The sequence below is a fragment of the Falco cherrug genome, chromosome 5 (genome assembly GCF_023634085.1).
Source record: "Falco cherrug isolate bFalChe1 chromosome 5, bFalChe1.pri, whole genome shotgun sequence".
Taxonomy (NCBI): domain Eukaryota; kingdom Metazoa; phylum Chordata; class Aves; order Falconiformes; family Falconidae; genus Falco; species Falco cherrug.
In genome coordinates this window covers 19398624-19426521 of record NC_073701.1, presented here as the reverse complement: position 1 = coordinate 19426521, position 27898 = coordinate 19398624, and the positions used below count along the sequence as shown (strand labels likewise).

General features: G+C 39.6%; 1 protein-coding gene across 4 annotated transcripts in view; it reads left to right on the top strand.

Moving 5' to 3' along the window:
- BCAT1 (branched chain amino acid transaminase 1) overlaps nt 1-18013 on the top strand; it is a 67281-nt gene extending 49268 nt beyond the window's left edge. For all 4 annotated transcript variants that reach the window (XM_027797395.2, XM_027797396.2, XM_055711856.1 and 1 more), the window contains 4 exons: nt 629-714; nt 2949-3089; nt 4825-4899; nt 10530-18013. In XM_027797395.2, the coding sequence (XP_027653196.1) occupies nt 629-714; nt 2949-3089; nt 4825-4899; nt 10530-10571 (344 nt within the window). In that variant the 3' untranslated portion in view covers nt 10572-18013. The remainder of the gene's footprint in view (nt 1-628; nt 715-2948; nt 3090-4824; nt 4900-10529) is intronic.
- The last annotated feature ends 9885 nt before the right edge of the window (nt 18014-27898 follow it).

The window sequence follows — 27898 nt, the reverse complement described above, 5'->3', positions numbered from 1 at the left end:
TGCTCTTTCTGTGTAAAGAGAAAATTGGGGGTGGGGGGTGGGAAGGATGTCTAGATGAAGACGAAGGATGATTAAGGAAGTCTCCTCTCAAGATGCATTTGGCAAGGTTTCCACTGCTTTTCTTCTTCAGTAAATGGGCCTCAAAATATCTCATAGATGTTTCATATTCACACTGTGAGGTAGGTATATTGAACCCCATATTGCTAAGTGAAGTAAAGCAGTTCAGGGAAGGTCATGATATGCCCTGGGATTATTAGGCATGGCTTTCCCTTGTGCCTGTCTACTCTGAATTTGAAAGACTGAACTATTTGGTGGTTCCCAGTAGTTATACAGCGAATCCATAATACACAGAGAAGTAAAACCTACTACTAGGCTTTAGCCATATGTTTATTAGTGTATTAAACATGTTTCTTCCCCACCCACTGGAGTATACTCAAAATGTTCCAAACACTCAGCAGCAACTTATTGGAATTGAATCTGTGTAACTTGTGTTCTTAGAGGGTAGGAAGCATTTCTGATATCATTCCACTTCTTTTTAATTTTCACGTTAGGTGTAATATGAGTAAACATTTTTTTGTTTCTTTGTTTGTTTTTCAACCAGTCTTTCTATTTCTTTTGTGTTTGACAGAAAATGAACTGGCAACGCCACCTTTAGATGGCATCATCCTTCCAGGAGTGACAAGACAAAGCATTTTGGATTTGGCACGTAATTGGGTGAGTGTTTTGACCTTGGCAGTAATGGTTTCAACTATCATGTTATAACATAGATGAAAGTAAGCATTCCTGGTGTTCAGTATCTTGAAGTTCAACTGAGCTGGTCAGATCATCGGATCACAGAATCGGTTTGACTTGTGGTTTTGGCTTGGAAGTTACCTTTAAAGGTCATCTAGTCCAATCCCCTCTGCAATGAGCAGGGGCATCTTCCACTGGATAGGTTGCTTAGAGCCCAGTCCAACCTGACCTTGGATGTTCCCAGGAATGAGACATCTACCACCTCTATGGGCATCCTGTTTCAGTGTTTCACCACTCTCACCATTAAAAATGTATTCCTTATATCTAGTCTAAATCTACCCTCTTTTAGCTTAAAACCATTATCCCATGTCCTGTTGCAACAGGTCTTGCTAAAAAGTTTGTCCCCGTCTTTCTTATAAGCCCCCTTTAAGTACTGAAATCCCTTAACCTAAAATGGGAACTAATGGCATGTTAATTCATAAGTTCTCAGCAACATCATCAGAATACCCACACCTGTCACACAGAACAATATCAAACTTGTTAAAATAGCTCTGTGTAGAATTTTACATGAAAATTCTCATTAAATCCACTGGTACCAGCAATTTAAAGCAAGGAAACAAACAATTACCATGTGTGATCACAGCTATACTTCAGTCATCAGCACACTATTTCTCTACTTAGTTCCCATGGCTCCACCTTTATTTCTAATAACTAGCATGCAGCCTAAAATCCAGCCAGAGCCTTGAAGTCATCTGTCTGCTTCCAGATTCCAGTTCTGTGATGTAACCACCAAGAACTTATTCAGACACTTGGGACTACCTCATATCTCAAATGCAGCAAACTGTTCACTCTGCCTGTACTTTATTCAAAGGTTTTATTGTGGCTTGGGTAAGAATACTGTACAGTCAAAGGCTCATCAAGCCCAGTATCCTGTCTCCTGGTTTTGGCCAGGTTATGTTTAGGGAGGAGTAACAGGAATAACACAGGCATGTATTATGCTTTTCCCCTGGTATTAACTCTCAGCTTCCAAGACTTCCTGAAATACAGTTCACAGTTTTATCACTGAAGTCTTACCTTGCAATGAAGAGAGCTAGGCATGTACTTCGTGGTGCACGTGTGCCACTTGTTGATGACCTGTGCTGAACGCTTGTGTGTCTTTATACGTATTGGTATTCCCCTAGTGCAGATACACATGCACACTTCTCAGTCCCACCTGGGGGGAGGGGGGCGTGTTTGTGAGATACCAGACTCTCATCTTGATCTTTTTGAATAATTAGGTGTCTTCTACTCTACAAAGGTTGTTCTCTTTTTCCTGACTTCTATTCCCTAACCTATCTGAAAGCCTACTTCCATGGTATCCCTGCCTCGCTTTCCAAATACTCTCCTGTCCAGAGCTAATCATGTTTTCTGCTATCGTAAGCATCTCTGTTTCATATTAAAAAGCTTGCATGTAAAACAAGGACTAAGCTTTAGTTTGGCCTGATAGGACAATGAAGTCCACATAAATCTGTGGAATGAAAATTTCAGTTTGATGTTTATTTTTCTTCTTCAAACACATCCCCTCAATCAGTTGCTATGCATTCAATCAGTTGCTATGCATTCTTCAACACTTGTAGAAGGTAAAACACTCCCTATGTTAAAACTGTCCAATGTGAATTGCTTTAGTCATACTTGCAGTACAGTTAATTTTTCTATGTGACAACCGTGTGCAGGCTACAGTGTGAAATTTCACCAGAGATTAAAGAAATATATCACATCTAGTTGGCATTGCAGGTGGAATTAACAGAATGTGTTCTACTTAGGAATTGTTTGAGAGTGGAATGCAAAGCTCTCTTGACATAACTGAGTAATTTTTTTACAAATTCTAGCATGCTAGAGACCATGAGTAGTTAGATCCTGTGTCACATAACCAATGACAAATTCTGCTGTGTTATTCCCTAATGCAATATTGATATTCTGTACCAAATCAGAGGGAAGTCCCACTTAATCATCAGCATTTTATCTGACAAACCACCGGCTTCCTTGATGGTAATTCTTTCGATTAGAGTCTATCTTGTGTGATACTGTAGGGTTTGAAAAAATCACACGATTACAGCCAAAACTTGACTGATTGCTATTAGACTAGTAGTTCTATTAGAGATGTTAAACATGGAAAACAAAAACACAAACCATTTTTAAACTTTTTACAATTTTTGTGGTTGATTCTTCTTGTGCAGGGAGAATTTAAAGTGTCTGAGCGATATATCACCATGAGTGACCTGACAACTGCCTTGGAAGAGGGCAGAGTAAAGGAGATGTTTGGTGCTGGAACAGCTTGTGTTGTATGCCCCATCTCTAACATTTTATATAAGGGCAAGGTAAGAAAATGTCTGTCTCTCTCCTCTCTTCCTTCTTTCTTCAGAATTTTATGATAATTAACTGCTGCTGAAGTGAGCTAGAAAAGGAGTGTTCCCAGAGGCTCCTGGAAAGATGAACAGTGTCAGTATGTTGTTTCCCAAGTGAATTACTGCTATGTTTTCAGAAGAGAGCTTTCCTTCTCATCTTCTGGGATTTTTTAATAGTTAAAATCATAAAAGCTTAATTCCTGGGAAAAGGAGGCGAAAAAGAAGTTACTAGCTCCCAGCCTGTTTGAAAATATAGAAAACTATGTTCTCCCACATTTCTTTTACTGAACATTTTTTCCAAAGTTGAGGCACCAGGAAAGGTGAGGAGAGGAAGGACTTTCGCAGGGAACCAAATTTTTGAGCCGCTGCCTTCTTTTCTTCTCTGGTTCCTCTCTTCTACACCCCCCATTGCAGGGAACTCAGCTGTGATGGAAGAGCTGTTTCAGGAGGGCGTACAGCTGCTTCCACCTACTAGGCACCATATGGGAGATTTCTCCTGCACAGGTAGAATTCCACAGGCATTCAGACTAAGCTGACTTGATGCTATTCAGCCAGCACAAATTTAATTGAGAAGGTTAGGTTATTGCAGCTGCATGTATGGATGTGCTTCGTTCCATTATGCTGTGGTTCAACCCTGGCCAGCAACCAAGCCCCACGCAGCCGCTTGCTCACTCCCCCTCACCCAGAGGAATGGGGAGGAGAATCAGAATGGAATATAAAACTCAAGGGTTGAGATAAGAACAATTTAATAGGTAAAGCAGCAGCCACACACACAAGCAAAGCAAAGCAAGGAATCCATTCACTACTTCCCACCGGCAGGCAGGTGTCCAGCCATCCCCAGGAAAGCCAGGCTCCATCATACGTAACGGTGACTTGGGAAGACAAATGCCATAATGCTGAATGTCGTCGTCCCCCCCTTCCTTCTTCTTCCCCCAGTTTATATACTCAGCATGACGTCATATGCTATGGAATATTCCTATGGCTAGTTCGGGTCACTTGTCCTGCCTGTGTCCCCTCCCAATTTCATGTCCCCCTCCAGCCCTCTTGCTGGCAGGGCCCAAGAAACCAAAAAGTCCTTGATTTAGTGTAAACATTACCCAGCAACAACTAAAAACATCAGTGTCCTATTAACATTGTTCTCGCATCATAGCCAAAACACGGCACTGTACTAGCTACTAAGAAGAAAACTAACTCTATCCCAGCTGAAACCAGGACACATTAAATATGAAAGTACAGTGAATGTCTGTTAAGTGATACTTCTTGAATTAATAGGATGTAATAAATGTAATAATATTATCAGATACTAAGATAATATGAGAGACATCAAGGTCCTGAGTGATGGTAAGTACTGTAAATGTACCTGTTGTGTTTCTACACAATATACTTTGAAATGAAATACTACTGTATATAGTGTTACTACTCTTGTCTGTACAGCATACCTTCTGTTTTGGACAGATCTTTTGGAAGGCTTAGATTAGCCTCTGCTAAAAACAGCATGAGTTCAACTAATCTAACTTTTCACTGGCTTAGCATGCCCTCCTATAAAAACACTACAACAGCCCTTGCCTACTTGTAAGGAGGGCTAGAAAGCTTGATAAATATTTATTAAAATTGTTGATGACCCTAAGGTATTCATATGTACATGAAGTTATTATGACATGTTATTCTTTCTCTCCACACCCCTTGCCCTTTCTTTATTCCACGGCAGCATTTGCACATTCCAACTATGGAGAATGGACCTCAGTTAACAACCCGTTTCCTGAACAAGCTGAGTGATATCCAGGTAAGGTGCTTCCTCTTCTTTAACCAGATAAAATAATAAAAGGTGAACATTGGAAAACACCAGAAAATAATCTTTTTAATAGTGGTGCTATATATATAAAATCTATATGAACAAATATACATTAGATGTATTGTAATATATATTTCTTTTTATATATTTTGTATATATTATATAGGCTTTTATGTTTGATGTGGTTATTCTATCAATTTATGTGGTTTTTTTCCCTTGAGAAAGTATGATATGGATGGAGAGTGATTTAATTTTTCCCTGTTCATCTTGGAAGCTGGGTGAGAGTTAAGATATTACTGTTATCAGTGAAATCCAGTACTGTTGTTGTAGGTTCCTTTTTAAGGAGGAAAAAACAACATTATGGAGCATCTTGATAACACTGATCACAAATGAATATAGGCTAATCAATAAACAGATGGATGAAATAGTAAGCATTCACTGGGAACAGCCAACTGATCACCAGTTGTTTCTCAGCATCTTTCCAATTACACAGTCACTTTTTATCCTTAAAACAGTTCTTTCTTTCCTCTGTGATTTCCTAAAAATCAAAGTCTATTTGGAATCTGTGCTTGACCTCCCCGTCTGGGCACAGGAGTCAATACCATTTCAGTTAAAGTCAATTAGCAGCACATGATGACCCTTCTTATTTTAGTTGCCTGTTTTCTTTTCCTTGTTTAGTGTAGTTTATGGTGGGAGGGATTTGGGGATAGGAATAGGTCTTGGCAAGTTACAAGCCCCTTTATTTAAGGTCTGATAGCAGCTGCTTGACAGTATTGGCATGATTTTTTTCAAATTAAGTCTGATGGTTACTGTTCTATATTCTTAGCTTTTGGCTCAATATAATCTTAGATATGCTACTGCAGTTTTTATCTTCCTGCCAGTAAGCCCTGAAGTAAGAATTTTCTTGAAAGATTGAGAGATACACTGTACCACATAGCAACTCTGTGAATCCCATAAAATAATCAGAACTTTAAAAGAAAGAGCCCTAAAATTGATTTATCTTTATATTTTACAGGCCCTTTACTAGTGTGTAGAAATAATATGACACAGTGTTCTTCTGATAAGACCCCAAACAAAAACTACTTGTGAACTGCTGTCTGTTGTTCTAAGTTGATCCACCTAAAATCTCATGATGAGCAGGTTCTTTATGTAATGTTATTTATCCAGTGTTTTGTGCTATATTGCAGTCCAAGTTTAAATCCATTGCTATTCATTATGGGTTTTTCTCATTGCTTAATTCAAGTAGGGTGAAGCAGTCTCAGACAAGGAAGCCAGGACATCTCGTATTGTTTCAGTGGTTCTTCTGTACTCTTGATCCTCTACATACCTTCACAGCTGCTGCTTTTCAGCATTAACTACTTTTTCCCTAGGAGTTGTAGCTCAAATGATGCAGCAAGACCACTTGACTGTTCTTCACTAGGAGGATGACATGGGATCAGCATTTCTTGTTCTTTAGAATAGTATTGGACATTTCTGGCTGCGACTCACAGAGGAAAGAATTCTTAATATTCTGGTACCTTTGTGTTGATGGCTGAGCCAACTTTCCTGGAGCCAAAAAGACACGTTCCTCCATCTTCCTGTTGTTTCAGCTGTGCCAACTGTAATGGCTTGGGATCAGGGCCTTCTCTTAAAATAGTAGGACTGGTAGTTAGGAAGATGTATAGGTGCCTTTGGTTCTAGATTTCATGATTTGTTGAGGGGAAGTAGAAGCTGAGTTTTACGTGTTCCCAGCTCAGTTACATGCAACATTTTTATCATCTTAATATATGGGAATACAAAGTAGTCTTTCTCCAGAATCCCACTACATACCACAGTTTTATTTCATCTTTCTCGTCCCGAGTGCCTGATACACCTATCTAAAATAACATCTGGTGCCCATCACTTTTTTTGTTGTTGTCATATGTCCAGATTTATTATACACTTTTCATTGTGGTACATATGAATCACTATTCCTATAGCTCTCTGCTCTATATTAAAGAGCATGTCAAGTATCTAATGTCTGAAAACACTTGTGTAATTCCTGTGTTACCTTCTGAGGTCTAGGTGATGCTTTTGCGATGTACATTAGGGCCTTCAGCAATTTGTGATCAGTTTGAGTCTTCACTGATCACTTCTAATTGTAGTCATGGAACCGCTCAGCATCAGAAAGAGTCAAAGCCAGTTCCAGCACCTTGTTGAGTGTTATGTGTGGAGTAGGTACTGCTTTAACAGTTTGTGTCATGAGACAAGCACGTGCCTTCTCTAGAAGAGTGGCTTGTGAAATCCAGAATTCTATTTCAGAAGACAACACTGGAACATGTGTCTTTCTCCCTTGGCCAATAGATGATGAGTGGATTATTAAGACAAATCCATCCAGCCTGCTCCCTGAGGCTTCCTCCCATGCCCTCCCCAATCACCCTGTTTTTCCACCCCCAACCAAGGATCAGGAGGTGGCTGAAAAAGTGTAGATTGCTTCTAGCGATGATCTTTCTTGGAGCTTTTCACTTTACAACTATGCATATGTACCTTTTTGCCTTTCAACTATGTACATAACTTGTGTTCATTAGTTACTTACCAAGAGTAAATCCATCACTGCTGGAAAGTGCTGGACTATTATGTGTATGTTTACTTCTGGGTTTTCGTCCTTCTTTAAAAAAGCCAGGAGACTTAGAACACTTCATTGTTAGAAACATGATTTTGAAGCGGGTGATGGCTGCTTCCCATGTAAGAGTCAGTCAGTGGTTGCTGATTGTGTTTCTTCACTTTTCTGTGGAGAGATGAGCTCATATCCAAACAGACCCCAGGTTGTCATACAGAAAACAGTGCTGCAACACACAAAATGGAATATATAATATTCTTAAAATGTCAGGGGATTTTTTAGGATCTTTCACAAAGACCTTTTGTGTATTCTACCAGGAGGGCATGTCGGAGGGAGGTCTCTTTACAGTATCATTGGACTATTGTCATATCATTTGGACAGTCTTGAGGCTGTTATTCCAAAGAACGTTCAAGTTCTGAAGAGTAAAATGCAATGGAAATGACAGCCAAACACAACTTTGGTCTCTCTGCTCTGCTGTTGCCTGAACTAGGGTGATGTATCCATTTCATGTTGGACAATGGACATTTGTAAAAAAGTAAAAATTCTCAGTACCAACATTGTCCTTCATTTGAACCTGTGACCAAGAGGTGCAGGGCTCCATATCCAACATCATTATACTGATTCCCTTGTGTACAACACATGCTTTTTTAACATTTTCAGATTATCTTCATTATTGCGTTTCCAAGTCTGTTTTCTTGCTGCTCGTTCTTTTGCAAGTCTTCTGTGTTAAACAGGATTTCTTTGGATTTGAACAGCTGTTCAGTGGAACTAGAGCTAGAGTGACAAATTAGAAACTCATGGGCAGAACTGATTCTATTTCTCATGCTAGTTGAGAGAAATAGTAGAAGCACTGCGATACATATTTCCCTTTCTATCACTGAGTGGAAGTCATGATTACTTAAGGCTGATAAAGATTTTGGATTAAGTAATTTACATTGTGTACAGTAATGGTGTGCTTATGAATGAGTTAGTCATAGTACACATGTCTTCTAGAACTGTTTGAATTAGATGATTTAAAGGGATTCTTTTCTCTGGGAATACACTCACTGAAATACCAGTCATGTTTTTGTGGGTTTGTATTCCATGCTTTGAGAATAAATAAAGCTTTTGCTATACCCTTTAAAGTATACATCAGGATGCAGCTTGGAAGGGATAGATAGAAGGTAAGATATATTGTTTATACTACATGATATAAAATAGATTTAAACACTGCAGTCAAACAGCAGTAAATAGCCTGTTAGTCAAAACCCTTCTCTTTCTCAGAGTTGCACAATCTAAATGGGTAGGCCAGCAGAAAAGCAATCAGGGAAGGAGAATGCATGTGTTAATTTTTACAAAGCAAGACCTGGGACAGGGTGGGCAAGAGGGATGGGATTGACTAGCCTGAGGTCACAAAGTCTTTGACAAAATCAGAAGAGGAAGCTAAATCTGCTTTTATTTCTGGGATGAAAATATCTTAATTGTGGTATAACATCTACATTGCTTTGTTAATTCTGGAAGCAGGTTCAAACTGCAGTCTAGTGGCAACTCAGACCGGCCCTTGCAATTTCTGAAGTCAGCAGCAGCGCATTAGATGATACTACTACCTAAAGCCAGCAAAACTTTCAAATAACCCCCTGGCCTTTGCCTGCTTTCTGATTTGGGGTAGGTGGGGGTAACACCTTTTCTCTAAGAAGCAGTGATACGAAGGTCAAAGACATCTCTTTTTCTTCTTTTTTTCTCCTCCCTTTGTCCCCATCTTCACAAAATTGCCACACATGAAGGTAATCCAGTGCTTTGTGGTTAAACTGATGATACATTTGCTTTTCCTTGGTTAGAGTTCCCAAGGCAGCCACACTGACATCTGGGAATGTAAGCTGGAAATCCTTTGAACAAGTAATTTATCCAAGGTCCTGTGTAGCACCATATCAGTTTTTAGTCAACCACATCACAGGCTGCAGAACAGGAGCAGCAGAATTAGTAATGAAAAGAAAAAGTAGATGTGGAGGTCATTTAGAGGCTTTACCCACTGGAGTAAAGAGTAAACCACAAGCACACTGAACATCATTCCTTTGTGGATCTAGAAATGTGTTTTTTTCTGGCTGATCCTGATTTGGAGCTGTTGTCTTTCCCCTGCTTTAATGTCCCTTTATCTCCTTTCCGGCTGATGCAGAACCTGGATTGGAGGAGTTTCCTTTCATCCTCTCTGGAGAAATTATCATCACGTGATCTTTTCAGCCTACATAAAGCCTCTAAAACCAGTCTTTATTCCTTGGTGAACAGTGTTTTGAAGCTTCTTGAACATGGTACTATGAGGGCAAGGGCTCCCAACTTACAACTGCTAGTAGTCTATCCACAGCAGTGCTTTGCTTATATGCTTGAGCCCTGTGTGCATTTTTGGGGCTCTCTGGAGCATTGTTTACAGGAATCGTGACAAAGAGCTTTAGAACACGGAGTCAGTTTAACAACCAAAAGTGCTGCCTTGGGACTGTATCCCCCCTGGAAGGGATACAGCTCCACGTGGTAGCTTGCCTTCATTTCTGTGTGGTGATCCTGTTGGTTTGCATATGGAAAGACAACTTGTTTTATTTGGGTTACAGTTCTCTCTAATTTTACTCTGTGGTATTTGTGATGGGTTTTATTTCACATTCAACCAGAATGCTGTAATAAAAAGCCACCCTGAAAATAAAAAGAAAGAAAACCAAACGTGTTTGTTTATTGGAGCTGGAGCAGGGGCATACTTATATATGAATTACTGAACTGACCTCAGGGAATAACTATTAAACTGATGGAAAGCTCTGGTGAAGCAGGACTATTCTGTATCATCTCTAGTGAGTCTCAGTATCGCTCCTTTCTAGTCTGCCTGTCAGAAGGTGGATAAAGCTTCAAGCTGCCTTTAGGCTTCACTCAAATCAGAGACAGAAGTAACGACACAAGAAGTAGTGTATAGTACTATCAGGATGGTGGATGTGAGTATCTCTGAGGATAGACCAAAGAAGTTATAATAATTGTACACTGTTACTTTTAACTTTTATTCTTAAACTCCCCATTTGCTTCGTTTCAGTATGGAAGAGAAGACAGCGACTGGGCAGTGCTGGTGTCATGAAAGTGGAAGAGTTCAGACCCTCCAGACAGAACAGACATGAATAACAACAACTTCTGTAGCTGCCTGTGTGTAGCATAGTTTCTATATCAGTTTGCTCCCCAGGATGATTGTTTCCACAATCCGGTGAATGTGAACACAATCATTTTGATTTTTACTGTAATCCTGTTGGTAGAAGCCTGTCTTCTTGGTAGAGGTGCTAAATATTAGCAATAGAACTTACCTAATGGTTTTCTTAGTGCCTCCTTGTATCTTATGTGGTCTGAAAACTTGTAAAATGCTCTTCAACTGCTCTTCAGTTTGATTTGTTTTAACTGCCATCACCAGCAGAGCACATCATATAGCACAAGGACGCTGCCTGCTAGCTGGCCGCAGGGTTCTATTGACATTATTCTGCCTTTTGCTCTGTGTTCAGGAAACAAGTTTAGCCACACATTCTTTTTTTTCATATTCTGCTTGTATGGGAGATTCCTGCATTTGCATAGCCCTCTAGATTCCCCTGTGCATAGCCTCTCAAATAACAGCTCTGTCCTTTAGGCCAAATTTCTGAATCGATCTAGTCTGCAATACACTCCCTATTGGCCTATTGCCTTTCCCTCCATAGGGATATGCAGTGGCTGCTTGGGCAGTGCGTACCTCTTTAACAGTTGAATACATCCTTCCATATGTGATTTACAGGGCTGGGTCAAGCCCTGCTGAGACAAGAATTACCTTTTGTCTGGCCTAGCACAGAGCCGGGCACACGGACAGTGTTGCCTTCCAGGCAAATGTCTAGAAAATAAGATTAGACAACTGTGGCTGTGAAAGTTGAACCGCTCTTCACAGCAACCAAACCTTTGGGTGGAGGAATTTCTTTCATCATTCAGTCACATGATTTAGATCAGCAAAATGTTTTTCTTGTCCCTTTCACCACTCCGTATGAAATCTATTCAGCGTCCATTGACACGTGTACTTTAATAAGGGCCTTCCTATTAAGGAACAAGCTGTGTTGTCAACAGAAAATATCTAGCAAAATAAGGAAAGATATTTCATTTAAACCGTGGTTTCATTCTGTTTAAGCGCATACTTCTTCATACACCGCTACTCTCTCACATGCAGTCTTGGTACTATTGGAAGCGATATAAAGCATGTAGCCCACAGTTAGGGAACATTCACTAACAATCATACTGTAATATTTATTAGCTTTCTCTTTTTGCACACAGCTTTGTTGAACAGCTTTAAGATACCTCTTGCCAAAAAGGATCACCGTATCAATGTTCCAAAGTGCTACTTCAGTGTAAAACTGGCGAAACTTTACTGACACTAATGGAGTCCTATAAGGAGTAAAAGTGAAACATTTATTGCCATAGTTTCCAGTAGAGATGCACCAGTATGAAGGGACATTTTTAGCACTTTATTATTTTTTTTAAGACACAAGAATATCTCTCCCATGCTTTATAAATCTTTGTAGTTATTGGCATATGTTATCATAGCTTAAAAAGGCAAAATATAATTTCTAATAGACCATCCATGCCTTATGCGACTGCTAAAAAGTAGCCTTATGGCTTTCCTGTTCATTTTTTGTCAGATTTTAAAGACAACCCCTGCTTAGCTATCCTTTCTTTTGCTCCCTCACATCATGACTTTTACTATCTTTCACTGCAGTCCAATTTAATCTTTTAATGAAGAACAGTTGAAGGTTCTCTCTGACAACGTAACCATTGTTAAAATTTGTTGGATAGTTTTCTCTTTAGAATACAGCTGCAAGCACAAAATGTTGTTTCACTTACAGTAGCAATAGTATTGTGTGTCTGCTTTTCTGACCATTTGAATCTGTATCATGTGCTGGTCTTCGTTCAGTATCTTACTATGTATCGTAAGCTGCTGGTAGTCTTTCTTTTATTTAATTAGATAGGTGGTAAAACTAACATGGGGAATATGTCAAGATGCGATGTGGGGTAGAGAGTTTTATCCAATGGGACAAGTATCATAACTAAAGAGTGCCTTTAACTAGAGTGTGGCATGGAGCTCTCTGAAGAGTGTGTAATGAGCAACCACATGTGGCTTCCTGTTACTGAACTCTCTAATCAGTCCCCTCATGTTCCTCTTGGATTTAGCAGCAAAAGGAAAAGTGGGAATGTCTAACTTCAGATGCATGGCGAAGAGGTTGTACGATACCTTAACATCTCAGGATGTTGATAGAGTTAGCAAGTATCATATATCAAAAGTCCCCACAAAGGCATCAGTATAGCAGCAGTAATCTATTCCCTAGTCAGAATGAGTAAGGACCAGTTAGAAGAATTATTTTACTGTGGTGTCAACCTAAAAGTTGTGTAAAACTCTTCTTAAATTGGATGCAAGTAATTTCATGTGAGGAAACGAGGCAGTTTCATTTGTTGTGGTTTGCACGGTTTCCTGCACTGATCGGAGAGATACCTTTCCTTTTACTGCACATTTTGAGCTGATGGAGACTTCAAAATGATGAGAGCTGAAACTGAAATGATCCACAGAAATGTGTAGACTTTTCTGGCATAGAAGAATGAAAACATGTAGTGTGTATATGTTAGTTGTCTTTAACATCTTGGTTAATTGCTTTACGCTGGCTATGTCAACTCAAAGTTGTACTTATTTCCAAACAGGAACCAGGTGAATAGGTTCTCAATTTTAAACTTTAAAACCTAAATAAGGGAGCTGACAGGTCAGTATAATACAGGAAATTCTTCTAATGTTGCATGCTGTCCTACCCTGCATTCTGCCACTGCTTTTTTATCCTGTTAACCAAAGGAAAAAAAAAATGTAAATAACAGTATTTGGTATTGTATTCTTCCTATTTTTGCCTGTACCTGTACAATTTAGGAGGGGACTGTGGTATTCCCTGAGCTAATAATAGATTGTAAAAGAACATCTGCACATCTTTTCTCCGTGTGCCCTATTTGTTTAATTGCAACAGACTTACATAGAAAGAGTATGATACATCATATCTAGGCGATTATTCATTCTTCATCACTGAGTTATGGTTCTGGTAATTGATCTTTTAAGACATAAGAAAGTCTAACATTAGGAAAATTTGAGACTGTTCAAAAAAGATAAATTAATATTGTTTTGTGATATTTGCATAATTGGCTGCAATTATTTAATGTTTAATCGGATTGATCAAATGAGATTCAGCCTTTCACATGCTTATGTTTTACAAACACTGGTACTTTAAAATGATAATAATGAACTCTTAATTTTCATATGTTCTTTCTTCTCCCCTTCATTCTTTTGATTATTATTTTCAGTATTGAGCATGTCCTTACTTTTCAGTTTGGTGAGCACGATTCATGCATAGGAAAGAAGTCCTTCAAATGAGAGAACTTTTCATGAGACCTGCATTTCATACAAGCTCTTCTGATGCCAAGAGTTACGGCCTCAGCAACTGACATTAACTAGATTCTTAACTGCAATAAGGGCAAATTGACTGAGAATTTACAGTGACAGTCTCTGGTGAGAATGCTAATAAAGGTTCCTCCTTCAGGTAGATAATCTCTTCAGTCTGTAACAATGCAAAGCAAATGATTTTTCTGGGATATAGAAGGGAAGTCTGATAAAACAAAAATCAAGATAGTGAGAGATCTCTCTGCTCAGCCATTGTTTACACCTGTTCAACTATCTCAAGCCAAAAAGCAGTTATCCTTTCTAGATAAACTCATGTTTAGGGCTTATGTAATTCAACAGAGAGATATCACTGATCCTCTCCTGTATACTTATTTTATACTTATTTCTCCTCAGGTTTGAAGAGTGGTAATTTAGAGAAATGCGATACTTGAGTCATTTGGAGTGCAAGTTATTTGAAAGGTCTGTCTAATACATGGTCTTCCAAGGAGGTAGACAGAAAAACAGCTGGGACCCATCTCATAGCTGCCTAATTAGAGGAGGAGCCCTCTTGAATTCAATGACCTCTCCCAAACAATCTGCATAATCTCGACAGACTGCTTAGTGTGAGCTGTCTATTGATAGTGCCTTGCAATGAAATAGGATACAGAGGAGGTGGCACAGCCTGCCAGTCTGTGGCACACTGGCTCTCTCTGCATGGGATTCACCTTAGTGATGCTAAGTTTTAATGTTCTGGTGTCAGGCTCGTATACTGAGAGGTGGGCAGGCATAAATGATGGTTGAGCATGCCCTGAGGTGGGTTGTTCCCTGCTGTCTTTCTCTCCCTTCCAAACAGACTTGCAGCCCCTTTTCCCCAGCCGCCTATCATGATACCATTTGGTCTCATGTCTAACAGTGACCATTTAAGCAAATTTTGCACGTTCTTTTTGCTTTTAGCCATAGTGGCCGTTTAAAAAAAACAACAAAGTTTTGTTCATCTTGCAGGTGTTCAAGATCAGAATTGTACTTTGCCATCTGCATATGTAATTCCTGAATAGACTACCACTGACTTTGTGACCCTGGAAAAGTTACCTAACTTCTTTGTAAATGCAGAGTAGTAGTACTACCACTTATACCACTTTTAACTCGAATCCAAACTTTTGCATAAAAAGTTATTTTACTACAGACCAAATAAGCTTTCCAGAAAGCTTTTTAAGCAGCAGAGAAAGATACCATGTAAAGTCCAGTATTTCAAGGGTTGCTTTAGAGTAGAAGTATCTTGATTATACAGGAGAAAACCATTATTTGAATGAGAAATATGTTTAAGGTTTGCTGTATGAACCCATAAACAAGTAAAACATGTAGTTCAGAATATAAAGGACCATACAGAAAGATCTTGAAAAGAGAATTCACCGCCACCTCTCAAACAATGCTATCTTATTGAGAAGTGATGCTTGAAGGAAGTCTTGTACCTCTCAATGCAGAGTCATTAGATTACAACTATTCTACAGGTACGCTTCGTCATGTAGCACTTGTGACAGACCTCTTTATCAATCTTGACTACAAATTTTCTAAACTGCAGTATTTAGCAATTGTGGAGTGTCAGCTGTGTTTTACTGTATTTTGTCACTGTCCTCAAGATTTGGAAAAATAATTCATAGGTCCTAAATCATTTAAGCTAAGTAACTTCTTAGTAAGTGTATTTTTAGTCATAATGGCAAAAGAGAGGACTGATATTGCATTGGTGAAAAAAACTGTTGTAGCAGTCCTTCTGTCTGTGCCTTCCTTTAAGTATGATGGTTATTGGTGGGAATTCCAGGATATTTTCCCTGATTATGCAAAATCTGAGTGCCGTCTACAGCACAGTTGGCAAATATATCCCCAACTCCATAAACAAAACTAACTTAGCCATTACCTTGAGCTAGAACAGTCAAGCACATTAGGACTTAGCAGGTGTGGAACAACATTGAATTAGAATGGTCAAGCCATTGGAATTAGTAGCTCAGATAGAAACAAATCTCACTAACCACACTGGCAAGGTTAATCACACCCAAATTTAGTAAAAATAATGGATTTTAAATTTGCTAGTAATAACAGAATGGCTAGATCCTTGTCCCTCTATCTGAACATGAATTTATACCATTTGCTTATCTTAAAACTTAATTTATTCAGTCTGATTTTTACCACAGTCCTAAATTCTCATGCCATGCTTTTAAAAAGAGTCTTAAATTTCATGTTCCTAGGAGGATCTTAAGGAAGATTTAAGACCTTGATATATAATTTTCAAGTCTGTAAAAAAACAGCTGGATAAAGTTAAGGTAGAAAAAGAGAAGGCAACTTTGTGGAAGAAAGTAACTACAGTGTTCCAAATGGTTTCCCAACACTGATAATTCTTGGGTTTTTTACCAGAGAGGTATGCAGGGGATAGTACATAAAAAAAGCGTACTTTTTTCTTTCCTTCTTTTTTTTCTCTCTCTCTTTTTTTTTTTTCCTTCTTTTTCTAAGCAAGAGTTGGGAAGGTTTCTAAGAGCTGGTTCTCTTAGTAATACTAATTCTTTATAGAACTTGATTCTGTCAGGCTTAGAGCAGTCATTTAAGTGTGAGATGGAAGATTTCAGAAGTTATTTCACGTGGTACTATCTTGCATGAACAAGTTTTCTTTCATTTTATGATCAAAGTGATCAAGATATGAACATGGAATCTTTAAATTTTGCACCTTTTAATAAAAAATTTTGCTTTTCATTTTAGAATTCTGATACAGCATCACTGAACTATTATATTGAACTATCATGTCTCAGTAGGTTATGAGAAGAAAGGAAACATTCAATTATGTAATCACCTTCTTCCTGTATGGCAAATCCCCTCTTCATTATGATTTGGCCACCACAAGAATTGTGACTTCTTCAGCTGAAATAACAGGTTTTTTCTCTACTGTACCCTACTAGTGCACTCTCGGATTTTTAGTAAGTACTAAGTGCTTGCAGCAAATGTGAGAGCAAAAAGTGAAGTGAAAAGTCTTCTCTTTCCAGAACAGGCATGCTAAGGAAGGAGAGTAAAATTACTCATCAAGTTGGTCAAGACAGGAGGTCCGAACAACTTCATTACCGTTCTCATTCAGTCCAAAACAGAGACTACTCACGTATACCAAATGTCTAGCAGGATAGTAGATTGCTATTGCTATTTAAGATTGCTGTTATTCAGTTACTTAAATACATAGATCTATGCTTACGTTTTCATAACTTGGGCCTTAGTATCTTGACTGAAATCTGCCACGCACATGTCACGAAACCGTAAAATACTAGATCAAAACAAACAGGTAAAGCTCCAGATATCTAACAGTGAGAAACTGTTTTCTACAGGTCAGTGGCCTATTCTCTTCCCATAATTTATATTCATTTTCTAATGGCCTGATAGTTGACTAGAACCGCAAATAGGAGACAAATGCATCATTAACTCTGCTCTATAGTTGAGGATGTTAACGTGAATCTATTCCCTCCATCTCCTGGGGAGATGGCTTGGACTCTAGCTTGGCCACTGTAGTAGAGAGTGACAGAATGTAAAATGTTCTTTGCCGTGATGGAGACAAGAGTTTTATCTGAAGCTAATTGCAAACAGTTTCTGTTAAAACAATAAATGTGAAAAGACATATGGCCCAGTCTACCTGACTTTCAAGGCATTTAGAAGGGTGCAGTAATAGTTACTGGAATTGTAGCGTATAAGCAGTGGGAAGTTAGCAACTAAAAGAGGGAGAAGTAAACACCTCTGAAGGGTCTCTCTTTTCTCAAATGTTAAAGTTAACTGGGTATTTTACAAGGATCTGAACATATAAAAGCAGTAAGGGACAGATGTGTGAAAAAATACTGGATAAACTAAAGGAAACTCTACCTCATTCTTCTCTAAAGGTTTTGTAGAAGCACAATTAAGCGCTCCTAATGGCATTGTTATGTACCGACCATCTGGCATGAAAGGAACACTTTATATTTGTATGTCTATAAATCCTGTAATAACTGTATTTTGCTGGCAGTAGAAACAGTCTATACTATTTGCAGTTTTCCTCATCAAATCTGTAATTACGCAATGTTTCTGTCTCCAATAAAGGAATTTAATGGGCACCTGTTTGTGGCATGTTATGAAATCATCACTGTTGAGTACAGCTAACTAAGCATAATTATCCCATAGATGGGAGCTTTTATGAAATAAATTCTTGAAGGCTGGATGAAAAGAAAAAAGAGTTACCAAATGAAGTGTGGCACCTAAGAACAGCAAAGCAAGATACAAGTGGTAAGAGATAAGCTAACTCTGTAATCAAAATGCAAAGCCTATATTCTGCCTTCCACTGAATTCTAAGGATGACACTCAGAGGGAAGAGTGAGGTCTTAACAACAGCAGACATGCGTCTACCCTGCCAAGCCTGGAGGCTGAGCCTGTGTGTCCACTGACAGTAAAATGCTGGACAAATCAAGCAGCAAAACTACCTACCTGCTAACCATGTTGTCATGAAACAGCTTTTTAATGTGCCAGGACCACGTAGCAGTGATTGAATACAGCCCCCATTCTACAGGGTTTGGGACGATGAACTCAAGAGAGAAAGCCAGAAAACAACTTCATACTTTGAGCACTTACTTCATGAGGCGGTTTTGAATAGTCATTAAGGTATGTCAACCGATGGGAAGCCCTTTGAAGATGGAAAGTGCTGAAAAGTGGGTGGTGTTAAAATCTTGACATTTGCCATGTGTAATAGCTATATTTACCAAAATTCTTGACATACTCCCCCTTTTCAGTGCAGGGAGTACTGTGATTAAAGGTAGTACTAATCCATGCTGTGGTAAAGTACACATCAGGGTAAATTTTCCATCTGATTTGGTTCTCAGTGACTTCAGGGAAAGCTGGCATGGATACAGGACACTTTAAAGAAGCTATAGATAGGCAAGTACTGAAAGTTGTTAATTACTGCTAGGAGAACGAGCCTAACATGTCAGAATCAGGCTTTATTCCTGTAGTTTGGCTTCTCCTCTTTAATCCTGAGGGGACCTTTCTTAATTGTAACTCTAGCTTGAGCTTCAGTAAGACAGCCTTCAAAACTTGCTTACCCCAAGTAGTAGTAATTTGAGGACTGATCCTACAAGGTGCTGAGTGGGCTTCAGAGACAGAGAGAACTATGCCTTTTAACAAAACTTAAAAAGACCCCCATTTTCATCCCTTTTGAAGCCTCACAATAGCTGGCAAGAGTTCTGTTCAACAAAGCACTTGCAGTACCACCGCCAGCAGTGTGTTCTTGGGGATGGAGAGGATCAGTTCTGAGGTCTCTGATCTGGGATACAGTCGTGTAAAGTTGATATGACCCCCCCCCCCCCAAAAAAAAAATAATCAGTTTTAAAATAACACAGCGGGAGGACAAAGCAGAAGGAAAAAACTGCTTTCTATACATATAACCAGGGCAAGGAAACAAAGCTGGGCATTCCAATATATGCAGAATTAGAAATGCCAGTTTTGAGGGTATTCAACAAAAGTGCTGAATTTCAGTTTTTCTTCTTCCTTTCCTTTTGCTCAGTGTTCTGATATTGTGGCATCATGGTGATTTTAACAGAGCTTCTAAAGAATTACCCTGCTGCCAAGAAGAGCAAAATTTTCTGTAGTAGCACCTTCGCTGTTCTGGATGCTTCTCTAATGAGAACTTGTAAAAGAAAATATAAGAATGTGGAAGGTGTCTACTTCTCTCTCTCCCATGGGAATGATTTTTAATGCCAGGTAAGAAAATGTTTGTCCTGCTTCATCTGCAGGTGGTATTATATTATATCTGTACAAATTTAGGATATTAAATTCTAAGCATTACTGATGCCAGATTATACAAGACAGTTTATCTTAATTTAAGTTCTTGTGGGTCATTCAAAGAAATTACGTTCTTTTGACATGATTTCAAAAAAATCTCTGGTTTATAACCTTTTTTTTTTCTTCTTCTCCATTTTGCTCATGGAGTAATGATTTTTGAAGGTTCAACTTTGGTCAGTTTATGCTCTTAGTGGTATATAGGCATTTATCCTTTACTTTGAAGGCTGTGTAGGCTAACATTTCTTTAGAGTGAGGTAAAGAAAATTCATATGTAAAGAAAATATCCTAACCAATCTCAGTATTTGTGAGAGAAATACCTAACTCTAAAGGATAAACTGAAAAACTTGTTTAAAATGGGTGAGTTCTAACCACAGACTGTAAAATGCACCCACACTTTGATTTTAGGCAATACATATTTTCAGAGGGACTTAATAGTTAAATATTTTAACTTGTCTTATTAGGTGAAATACCAATGGCATGTCTAAGGCACATATGCATGTTCGTAGTCTACAAAACATATGCCTTTCAAACAAAAGGCGGATCAAGTCAATACTTACTTGATACATGGTAATATCTACGAAGTCAGCATGTTGTAAACGCTCAGCAAGCAGGCCAGGCATCTTCAGTACACGGCACGTGTTCAACGGCCCCTCTGGGTCTGCCCACAGGCAGATGGAGGTAAGGCTCTGGTATAGATGGCCTATGCAGCTGAAGCTGTGTGGTGATATGGAAGTGTGTGCTTTGCAGGGTTGTATGTGCAAAGGTGACTTTATACCCATCCTTTATAGATAGACAAATACAGGCTGGGAGGCTGCCACTACCAGAAATATTATCACCTGTAAAATCGCTAGGGCTGCTCTGACTCTTCTTTTGATAGGGATGAGATTCATCTAGTGTACTACACCTAAGATGAAAACAAAGACTGTGATTTACCCACCTTTTAGGCAAAGTTTACATAAATCATCACCAAGCAGAGCCAGTGGACAGACTTCTTTCAGTGGAAACTTCAAATTCAACTGGTGATAGCTCAGCCCCTAGCTTTCATGCTCTGAGCACGAAGAGAAAGGCTCCACTCTTCTTATTTCCAGCTGCTCTGTCCCTGACCTTCCCTTTGTGGCACTGCTGGCACAAAAGCAGTTGCAGAGTGACCGGATCGCTGACCACAGGGCGGCAGAAGCAGATGCACAGACCCCACGCACTGGAAGAGCAGGGCTGCTCTTGTAGCCACGGCAGAGCTTTAAGGAGCTGAAGTCAGTGAAGGAGTCACACCCATTGAAATGTTAGGATTTTAATATCTCCCAGGTGCTACCCACTTTTATTACAGCTCTTAAACTTTTATGCGCCAGTCCTTGCTTAAGTCATTGCTGAATTCTGAGCGCATTTTTTTTGCCTCCCTTTAGCTGTAGCTCATACAAGTCTCATGCCTGAGCAAAGACTGTAATATTTGCTTTACTGAAGTTCCAGGTTGGAAAAGAAAGCAACTTCTGAAGATTTTGTATCTTCATCATAAGGGTGTGGCTGAAAACTGGTTAGAATCGAGACAGTGAAAAATACTCTTATGTTTTTAGGAAATCTCAGTGCTTAAAAATATGAAGAAAAATGCCACAGATCAGACTGATGTTCCAGTACCTTTTACCTCTAGGGTCAGAATTCTGACCATCCCGCTGGTCTGGATCCTACCAGCTAAGACTCACATTGGTCCTAAATGCTTATAAACTTCACATTGCTTCCTTCCTCTGTAGAGTAATGAAGGTGGGTTAATTAGCATTGATAATGTACAGCTGTGGGCTGGCTTCAGGGGCGGTGGGCTGGCTGATGTGGATAAGGCGCAGCTGTGGCTGTTCCTGCTAAGTAGTTAAATAGCTCATAGGGGTGTGGAAGAGGGGCACCTGGTGAGGAGGGACTGGGAGGAAGCAGAAGAGAGAGTGCCCTGGAGGTAGGAGAGACGAGGAGAAGGATGTAGTGGAGGAACTGGCCTGAAGAGTATGAAGAAGCAGCACAAGTAGTAGGTGAACTGTTGAAAACTTGTGGGGGATCGGTGATTGTGCCAGGGCAAGGCATGGGAGCTACTTACTGAAGTTAATCTGGTATGGGGTGGTAAAAACCTTGCTGCAGCCTAATTGTTTGTGTTGCAACATTTCTCTACCACGGTCTGTCCTTACCTATATCACACAAGGCACAGAAAACCTGAGTAGTTTGTCGCTGCTTTTATTCCTGTCTTGAAAATACACTCCCACAAATACCTGCCTCTAAGCATAACTTGTAGGGAACACAGGTTCCCTTTGCTGTTTCCCTCCGTTGGTAGGAGGAAAATTTTTATGGCTCTTGAGGAAAAACAGTTAAGTCTGAGCTAAGCTCAAGGTTAGAAAGCCTCCCTAACCTCTGCTGCCAGTTTTCTCCAGAGGGTTCTCCATCTGAGGGGGTAGGGTCAGTAACTCTCCAGTGGGGAGAGATCCCACCTGTCTTTTACTTGCTGTAATCGAAATGCCTATGTCTACTTAGGTGGCAGTGATCTCCACACTGTTATACAGGCTTGAAAAGTCATGGTTAGGATGGTGAAGGTGAGACAGGAGCTGGTTACTCATGATATGTTACCTTACTAAGAGAAATTACATTGTCTCTTGCTCTGTTTTGCTATCTGCATCTACCATTGGTGATAATGTTAGGCTAGGAAGTGCTAATAGTTGCTGTCAGGTGAGTCATTAACCCAAAAATCTTCAGATTTGTCCATGGCTATGCCAAGGACTTTTCAGACTGAAGAATTTGTAGCCTCTGTGTGTGTGAGGTGGAGAGCAGAGAAAGGTAGTGTTGCATATGCTTTTCTGAAGGAGCAAAGAAACAGTTTTGGGAATGCAGGTTTTACTTGCATGGCACACTTGAGGGTTCCCGAGGAGCCTACCTTTTGCTGTTTGGTCTCATCATGTTCCTGAAATAAGGCTTCTTTTTAACAAATAAACAAGCTAAAGAGATAATACTACCTAACATCATTGCCTATACTTTTCTGTCATGGAAAGAATCTAGCGAGACATCCAATGTTGATGCTCTTTCTTCCTCGTGCAGTATAGCCTGCAAAGATGCAAAGCATATTTTTTTAATTATTTTTTTTTAACTTCAAGAAGACCAGGCTATTGTCTGTCAGCCTAGGCAGAAGCTTTTTTAATATGTGCATGAATGCCTTTAACTGATACTGTCATTACACATATGAACCATAACCAATCAGCAGATTTTTTAGGTCAGATGGCTACTCTATTTTTGAAAGATTAGTGTTATTGAGTTCCTACCTAGCAACTCTTTACGTCTGCTAAGGTGAATCTTAAGAGCTTCATTGTACCTTTTACAGCTGTTTAACTCTGAGTCCCTTGGAAGGATTTCCTTTGCTAGTCTACATGCTGCTACATCCAAGTGGCAGAAAGGAGAACTCCTTATTTCACATCCCAACAAAAAGATACCAACATCTGTACTAGTTCCCCATATCTGCATGTGTTTAATATTGGCAAGCTTTTTCAGTGCTAAGATAACATCAACTCAAAAGTTAGGAGAAATGTCACTAAGGCCAAAGTTCAGGCTGACAAAAGGGAAAATCCGCAAATTTTACAGGATAAGATCATACTTAAACACAAAATTTATTTTCTGAATATGTACCTATATCTGCCAAACCTTGGACTTTTTGTGGCAACTTTCTCCTGGAAAGAGAAAGTCATATCAATAAGGCTTTACTATCTGTCACTGCAATTTAAGCAGCATGAGAGAAAGCCAACAACATCTGACCCAATGAAGCTCTTAGCAAGTTGTATATGAAATTCAGGCCAAAATTCACCTGCTGTAGAGTTGTTTAACCTTCTTTTTTCTCTGATAAAATATCTATTGTCAGAAAAATAATTCTGTACTTGTGTAGAGCTAGTCACCAGAAAATGTATGGTTTTCATTTTAAATAATGAAAAGTAATTTTTCAGGGAAAAAAGAAAAATTTGACCCGTAGATCATCACTAATCAACCATGTATATTTTAACAATTACTGTTTCATTCAGTCATAAGATGATAAATTTGAGATCTTTCACAGGAAAACTGAAAATCAAACTGAAATTACAGTAAATTGCTAAACCATGTTGGTTTGCAATGATTTATTTTTAAAAGATACTGCTTCTCTTGGTTTCCTCTACAGTGCACAATATAAGTTTATCAGATAAGAAGTGATTTTCATTAGGGAAAAATTATAAGCAATCTGGAAAAGAAGAAAAGATTAGCAGTTACCCTTGATCAATTCCTTTCTGTGCCTTTGAGCAAGGCAGGTAACTCTCCCAGCTCCTATTTTCCAGCTGTAAAATGGGGTTAATAGCTCTCAGCAAACCGAGAGACTCCTGTGAGGATAAATGCATGACAGGCTGTATGATCAATGAGCAATGGAGGGCCATATGGACCTGAAGACAGATTCCACCATGGCTGCCTCATTCTCCACATTAATTTGTAATAGCCTGCTTATTCTTTCAATTAAACCTTACAATCACATTTCTGCCAAGCTCAGTGTTGCTTCCAGTTTCAGTGAAACTTCACAAGCTGGAACATTGCCTACAGCTGACAGTGACATTTAAATGCAAGAATATCAAGCTTATGCGTGGCCAAAACTTCTATAATTCCAGGCCTTGTCAGTCTACAGTATTGATTCTGGTTTAAACAAATAAACACCCAGCTCATTTTCACCTAACCTTGGAAGAGTTTGCATTGCTTAAATGTTCCACTCTGAATCCCAGGTGATATCTTCAGGGATTATGAGTGTTCAAAAGCAAATGAATTATAGCAACAGACATCTAGGCACAGTTTTTGCGAGAGTACCTGGCCACCTGGAACCGAAACCCTTCTCCTTTGTGCATGGGGACCAGATAAAACTTGGGCCTCAGAGGAGGAAGGCAAGTTGCAAGAGGAAGGGCTTCGGAGACTGCACCAGAAGGTAAAATTTCTGTGCCTATGCATTTAGTGGCCATAGGTTTTGCATATACAGTTCTTTTAACTGAGGACCAGCTGTTTTGCAAGTATGAAGTTGTTTTATGTGTTATGGTACTAACCAGCATAAAGTAAAAGAACCCACACAGGTGAGACTTGAAGCATTTACTGTATTTATTTTTGTGATCTTGACCCAAGCCCACACAACCAGGAAACATCACAGCCATCTGTGGAGAAAACAGCACGTTGATTATTGCTTAGGAGAGAAAAGATGGGCTTGAGTTGCAGTTCAGTGACTTAACCAAGATCTTTCTGCTCTAAAACTGCCTGGCCGCGTGTTCATAGCTGCAAGAGCTCTTTGGTGCCTGTGTGTGTTAGTGAAGAATTGAGCATGGTGGACTCTTGCCCAGCCAGACCAGGGCAGGCTGGCTCTGCCTGCTGTACCTGCAGGAGAGTCCCTTCCACAAGGTGGTTATTCTGCAGCTGCCTTTTGGCTCCTTTGCGTAGCACCACCTTTATTTAGCTGACCAGATAATCTTTGGGTGTGCAAGATGAGGTAAGGTGACTGAGACATCGAAAGTAAGACCCATGTTTGGCCACCTCCTTCCTGCCCACAAGTGAACTATTTTTGCTGCTTAAATGCACTCGGTAGTGCTGGTTTAAAAGAAAAAGTACCAAAAAGATTCTTCCGTGACCTCCACTGCAGAAGTAAGAGCTGACATCTGCCCTGGAGCCCCTGCAGTCAGTATTTATTACATTCATGTCTGTATCTTGTCCCTGCTTTGGGTTTTCCAGGTTAATACAATTTTTGAATGCCTGAACTGCAGGAACATTCATTCCCTGATAAAACACGAGCTCCCAACTTTTCTTCATTTATCTTGTGCCTAAAACCTGCCTTGTCTTCAGCAATCAGGTTGTGACCCCTCTGATTTCCACTGGCAGAATGACTCTAAGTTGTTTATCACAATTTTAACTTTCCAAGCAAATTATTCTTTTATCTTGAGATGCCTGATTGGATCTTTCTTCCTACCTGAAGAAAGATGTCCGTCAAGGGATACATGCAGTTCTCCTCTCCCCTGACCACTGCAGGGAGTGTGAGAGGTGGTGGTGTTTTTCACGCACAAAAGGGAAAAAAAAAAAAGTCTTTCATATTTTCAGTTCACAATAGCTTCATCTGAGTAAATATAACACTGCAAAAGAGAATAGTAAAGCCTCTGTGAGGTAGCAATGAATTTTTAGACCTGCTGCATATTAATCAACCTCCAACCCTGCTCACAGCCTAAGTGTGCTATACTGTGCTCTTATGTCTGTGTTTAGGTGCATTTTGTTGGTGCAGACACAGCTGCAGCTGTACGAGTGAAGCTGCATTTTTTTATTTATACAGTAAGACCATACCTGGCCACAGCCCCACACAGGAAAAGCACATTTTTTTCTAGAACAATGGAGTCATTTGGGGCTTTGGTTGGCACAGCTATGCTGGGGAAATCACAATTCACCATGCTCTTAGTTGGCATTGCTGTTAGCAGAAGTTTGGAATGGAGTCATAGTCTCAAAGGGCTCTCATAGCTCAGGAAGAACAGATTGCCTTTAAACTTACTGATCCCAGGCGACTGAGGTCTTTGGTGTTTTCTTGACAGCCCTGGGAGCCTGTGTGAGTTAGACCAGGCTTTTGCAGAGCTTTGTAATGTACTGTGATTTGTTTTAATCTAGAATATCCCTCCTTTACCCCTAACTACTTTACCACATTACTACAGGAGCAGGTTTAAGTATTGTCTTCTCCAGAAGACATTACGTAACCATTTTTACTTTAACCCATAATCACTTATTTACTGCATGTGAGAGTTTGCTAATAGATTGGGAAATTGGATCTTTCTAGTTACCTTACCAGATTGAAATCTGGTGCAGGAAAAAAATAGGTCAACCATCCAAACAAAAATCCATCCTCCCTTTCCCCTGCCATCCTGCACTCTATCATCAAAAAAAAAAAAGCAAAACCAAAAATGGAGAACATAAGTAGATAGTGTATTTCAACATGAAATCTGTATCAGTCCTGCCAAGAAATACAACAATATCAATTCATTTTGTACTTATTAAGAAGTTTTAGTACTCTGTTTCTTCCAAATCAAACTAAACCTAAAATAAAACCCCTCTTATGCTGAAATAATGTACAAAGGAGGGCATCTGGACAGTCTATGTAAGAATGGACCACAATCATCATCATCATCCCATGAGCTCTACCTTTTAAGTTTAGTTTCTTACATTACTTTCTCTACTTTTCCATTAATACACCCCAGATCATTAGCAGTAGTATTCAAATGCATAGCAAAGTAATTTTCAATTCTTTGCTGTTTGAATTTCAGTCTGCCATTCACTTTTTAGTCTTTATGCTGGTCTGTTCAGTTACATTCTCTGGGTGGGAGGATGCCCTCGGCAGACACAGGGCAATGTTACTGCTCCTGAGCCCTCTGTGTTTGTCTCCCAGAAAGGTGTTGGATTGGGCCAAGTGGCTTTGTGCCCTGGCTGCACCTATCGTGTGCCAGAGCTGAGTGTCAGGTATGCACGCCTCTGCTTCAGTGTCTCTTCATCCCACTGTGGGCGCTGCCTAAGGACCACTGCTTATTTGCTGAGTAGAAGTAGCAGCTACTAATAGATTTGGGCAATTTCCCCCCTATGCAGTGTCTGTCTTGCCTTACCCTTTATATTGCTCTAAATTAGAGCTGGCCAGTGGATGGGCCAGATGTGGTCCATAATAAAATTTTACTCTCCCTTCTCTCCTCCTTGCAATGCTGGCAGGGCAACCTGATTGTTGCCACTGCTAATGTAAGTCTCTGGGGAAACAGAGGAAAGAGAAGCTAAAATAGAGAGTCAAAGTCAAAGCTGTCAGGACTGGTGCAGCAGCAGGGCCATGTGAACCAGGCTCTGTTCTCTAAACCCTTAGTGGGAAGTGAAAGTGGTCTCCTAACTTCTGCAGCAGTGAGAAATTATCTGAGATACAGTATATTAAACTGAGAGAATGGCAGTCTCAAGGAGAACACATCTGAATTTGAATTATTTAATTCTCATTTAACTCTTGTTCACCCTTCAGTTTGTGTGTGAGGAGAAAGAGTTTCTATTCCTTTACAAAAAGCAAGAAGTAATTTTTGTGACTTCTTGTCAATAGCATGTTGACTACACAGTATATGTTGACTTTTTAGAATCAGTAGTATAGCCTAACCCAAAATCATGAGTCA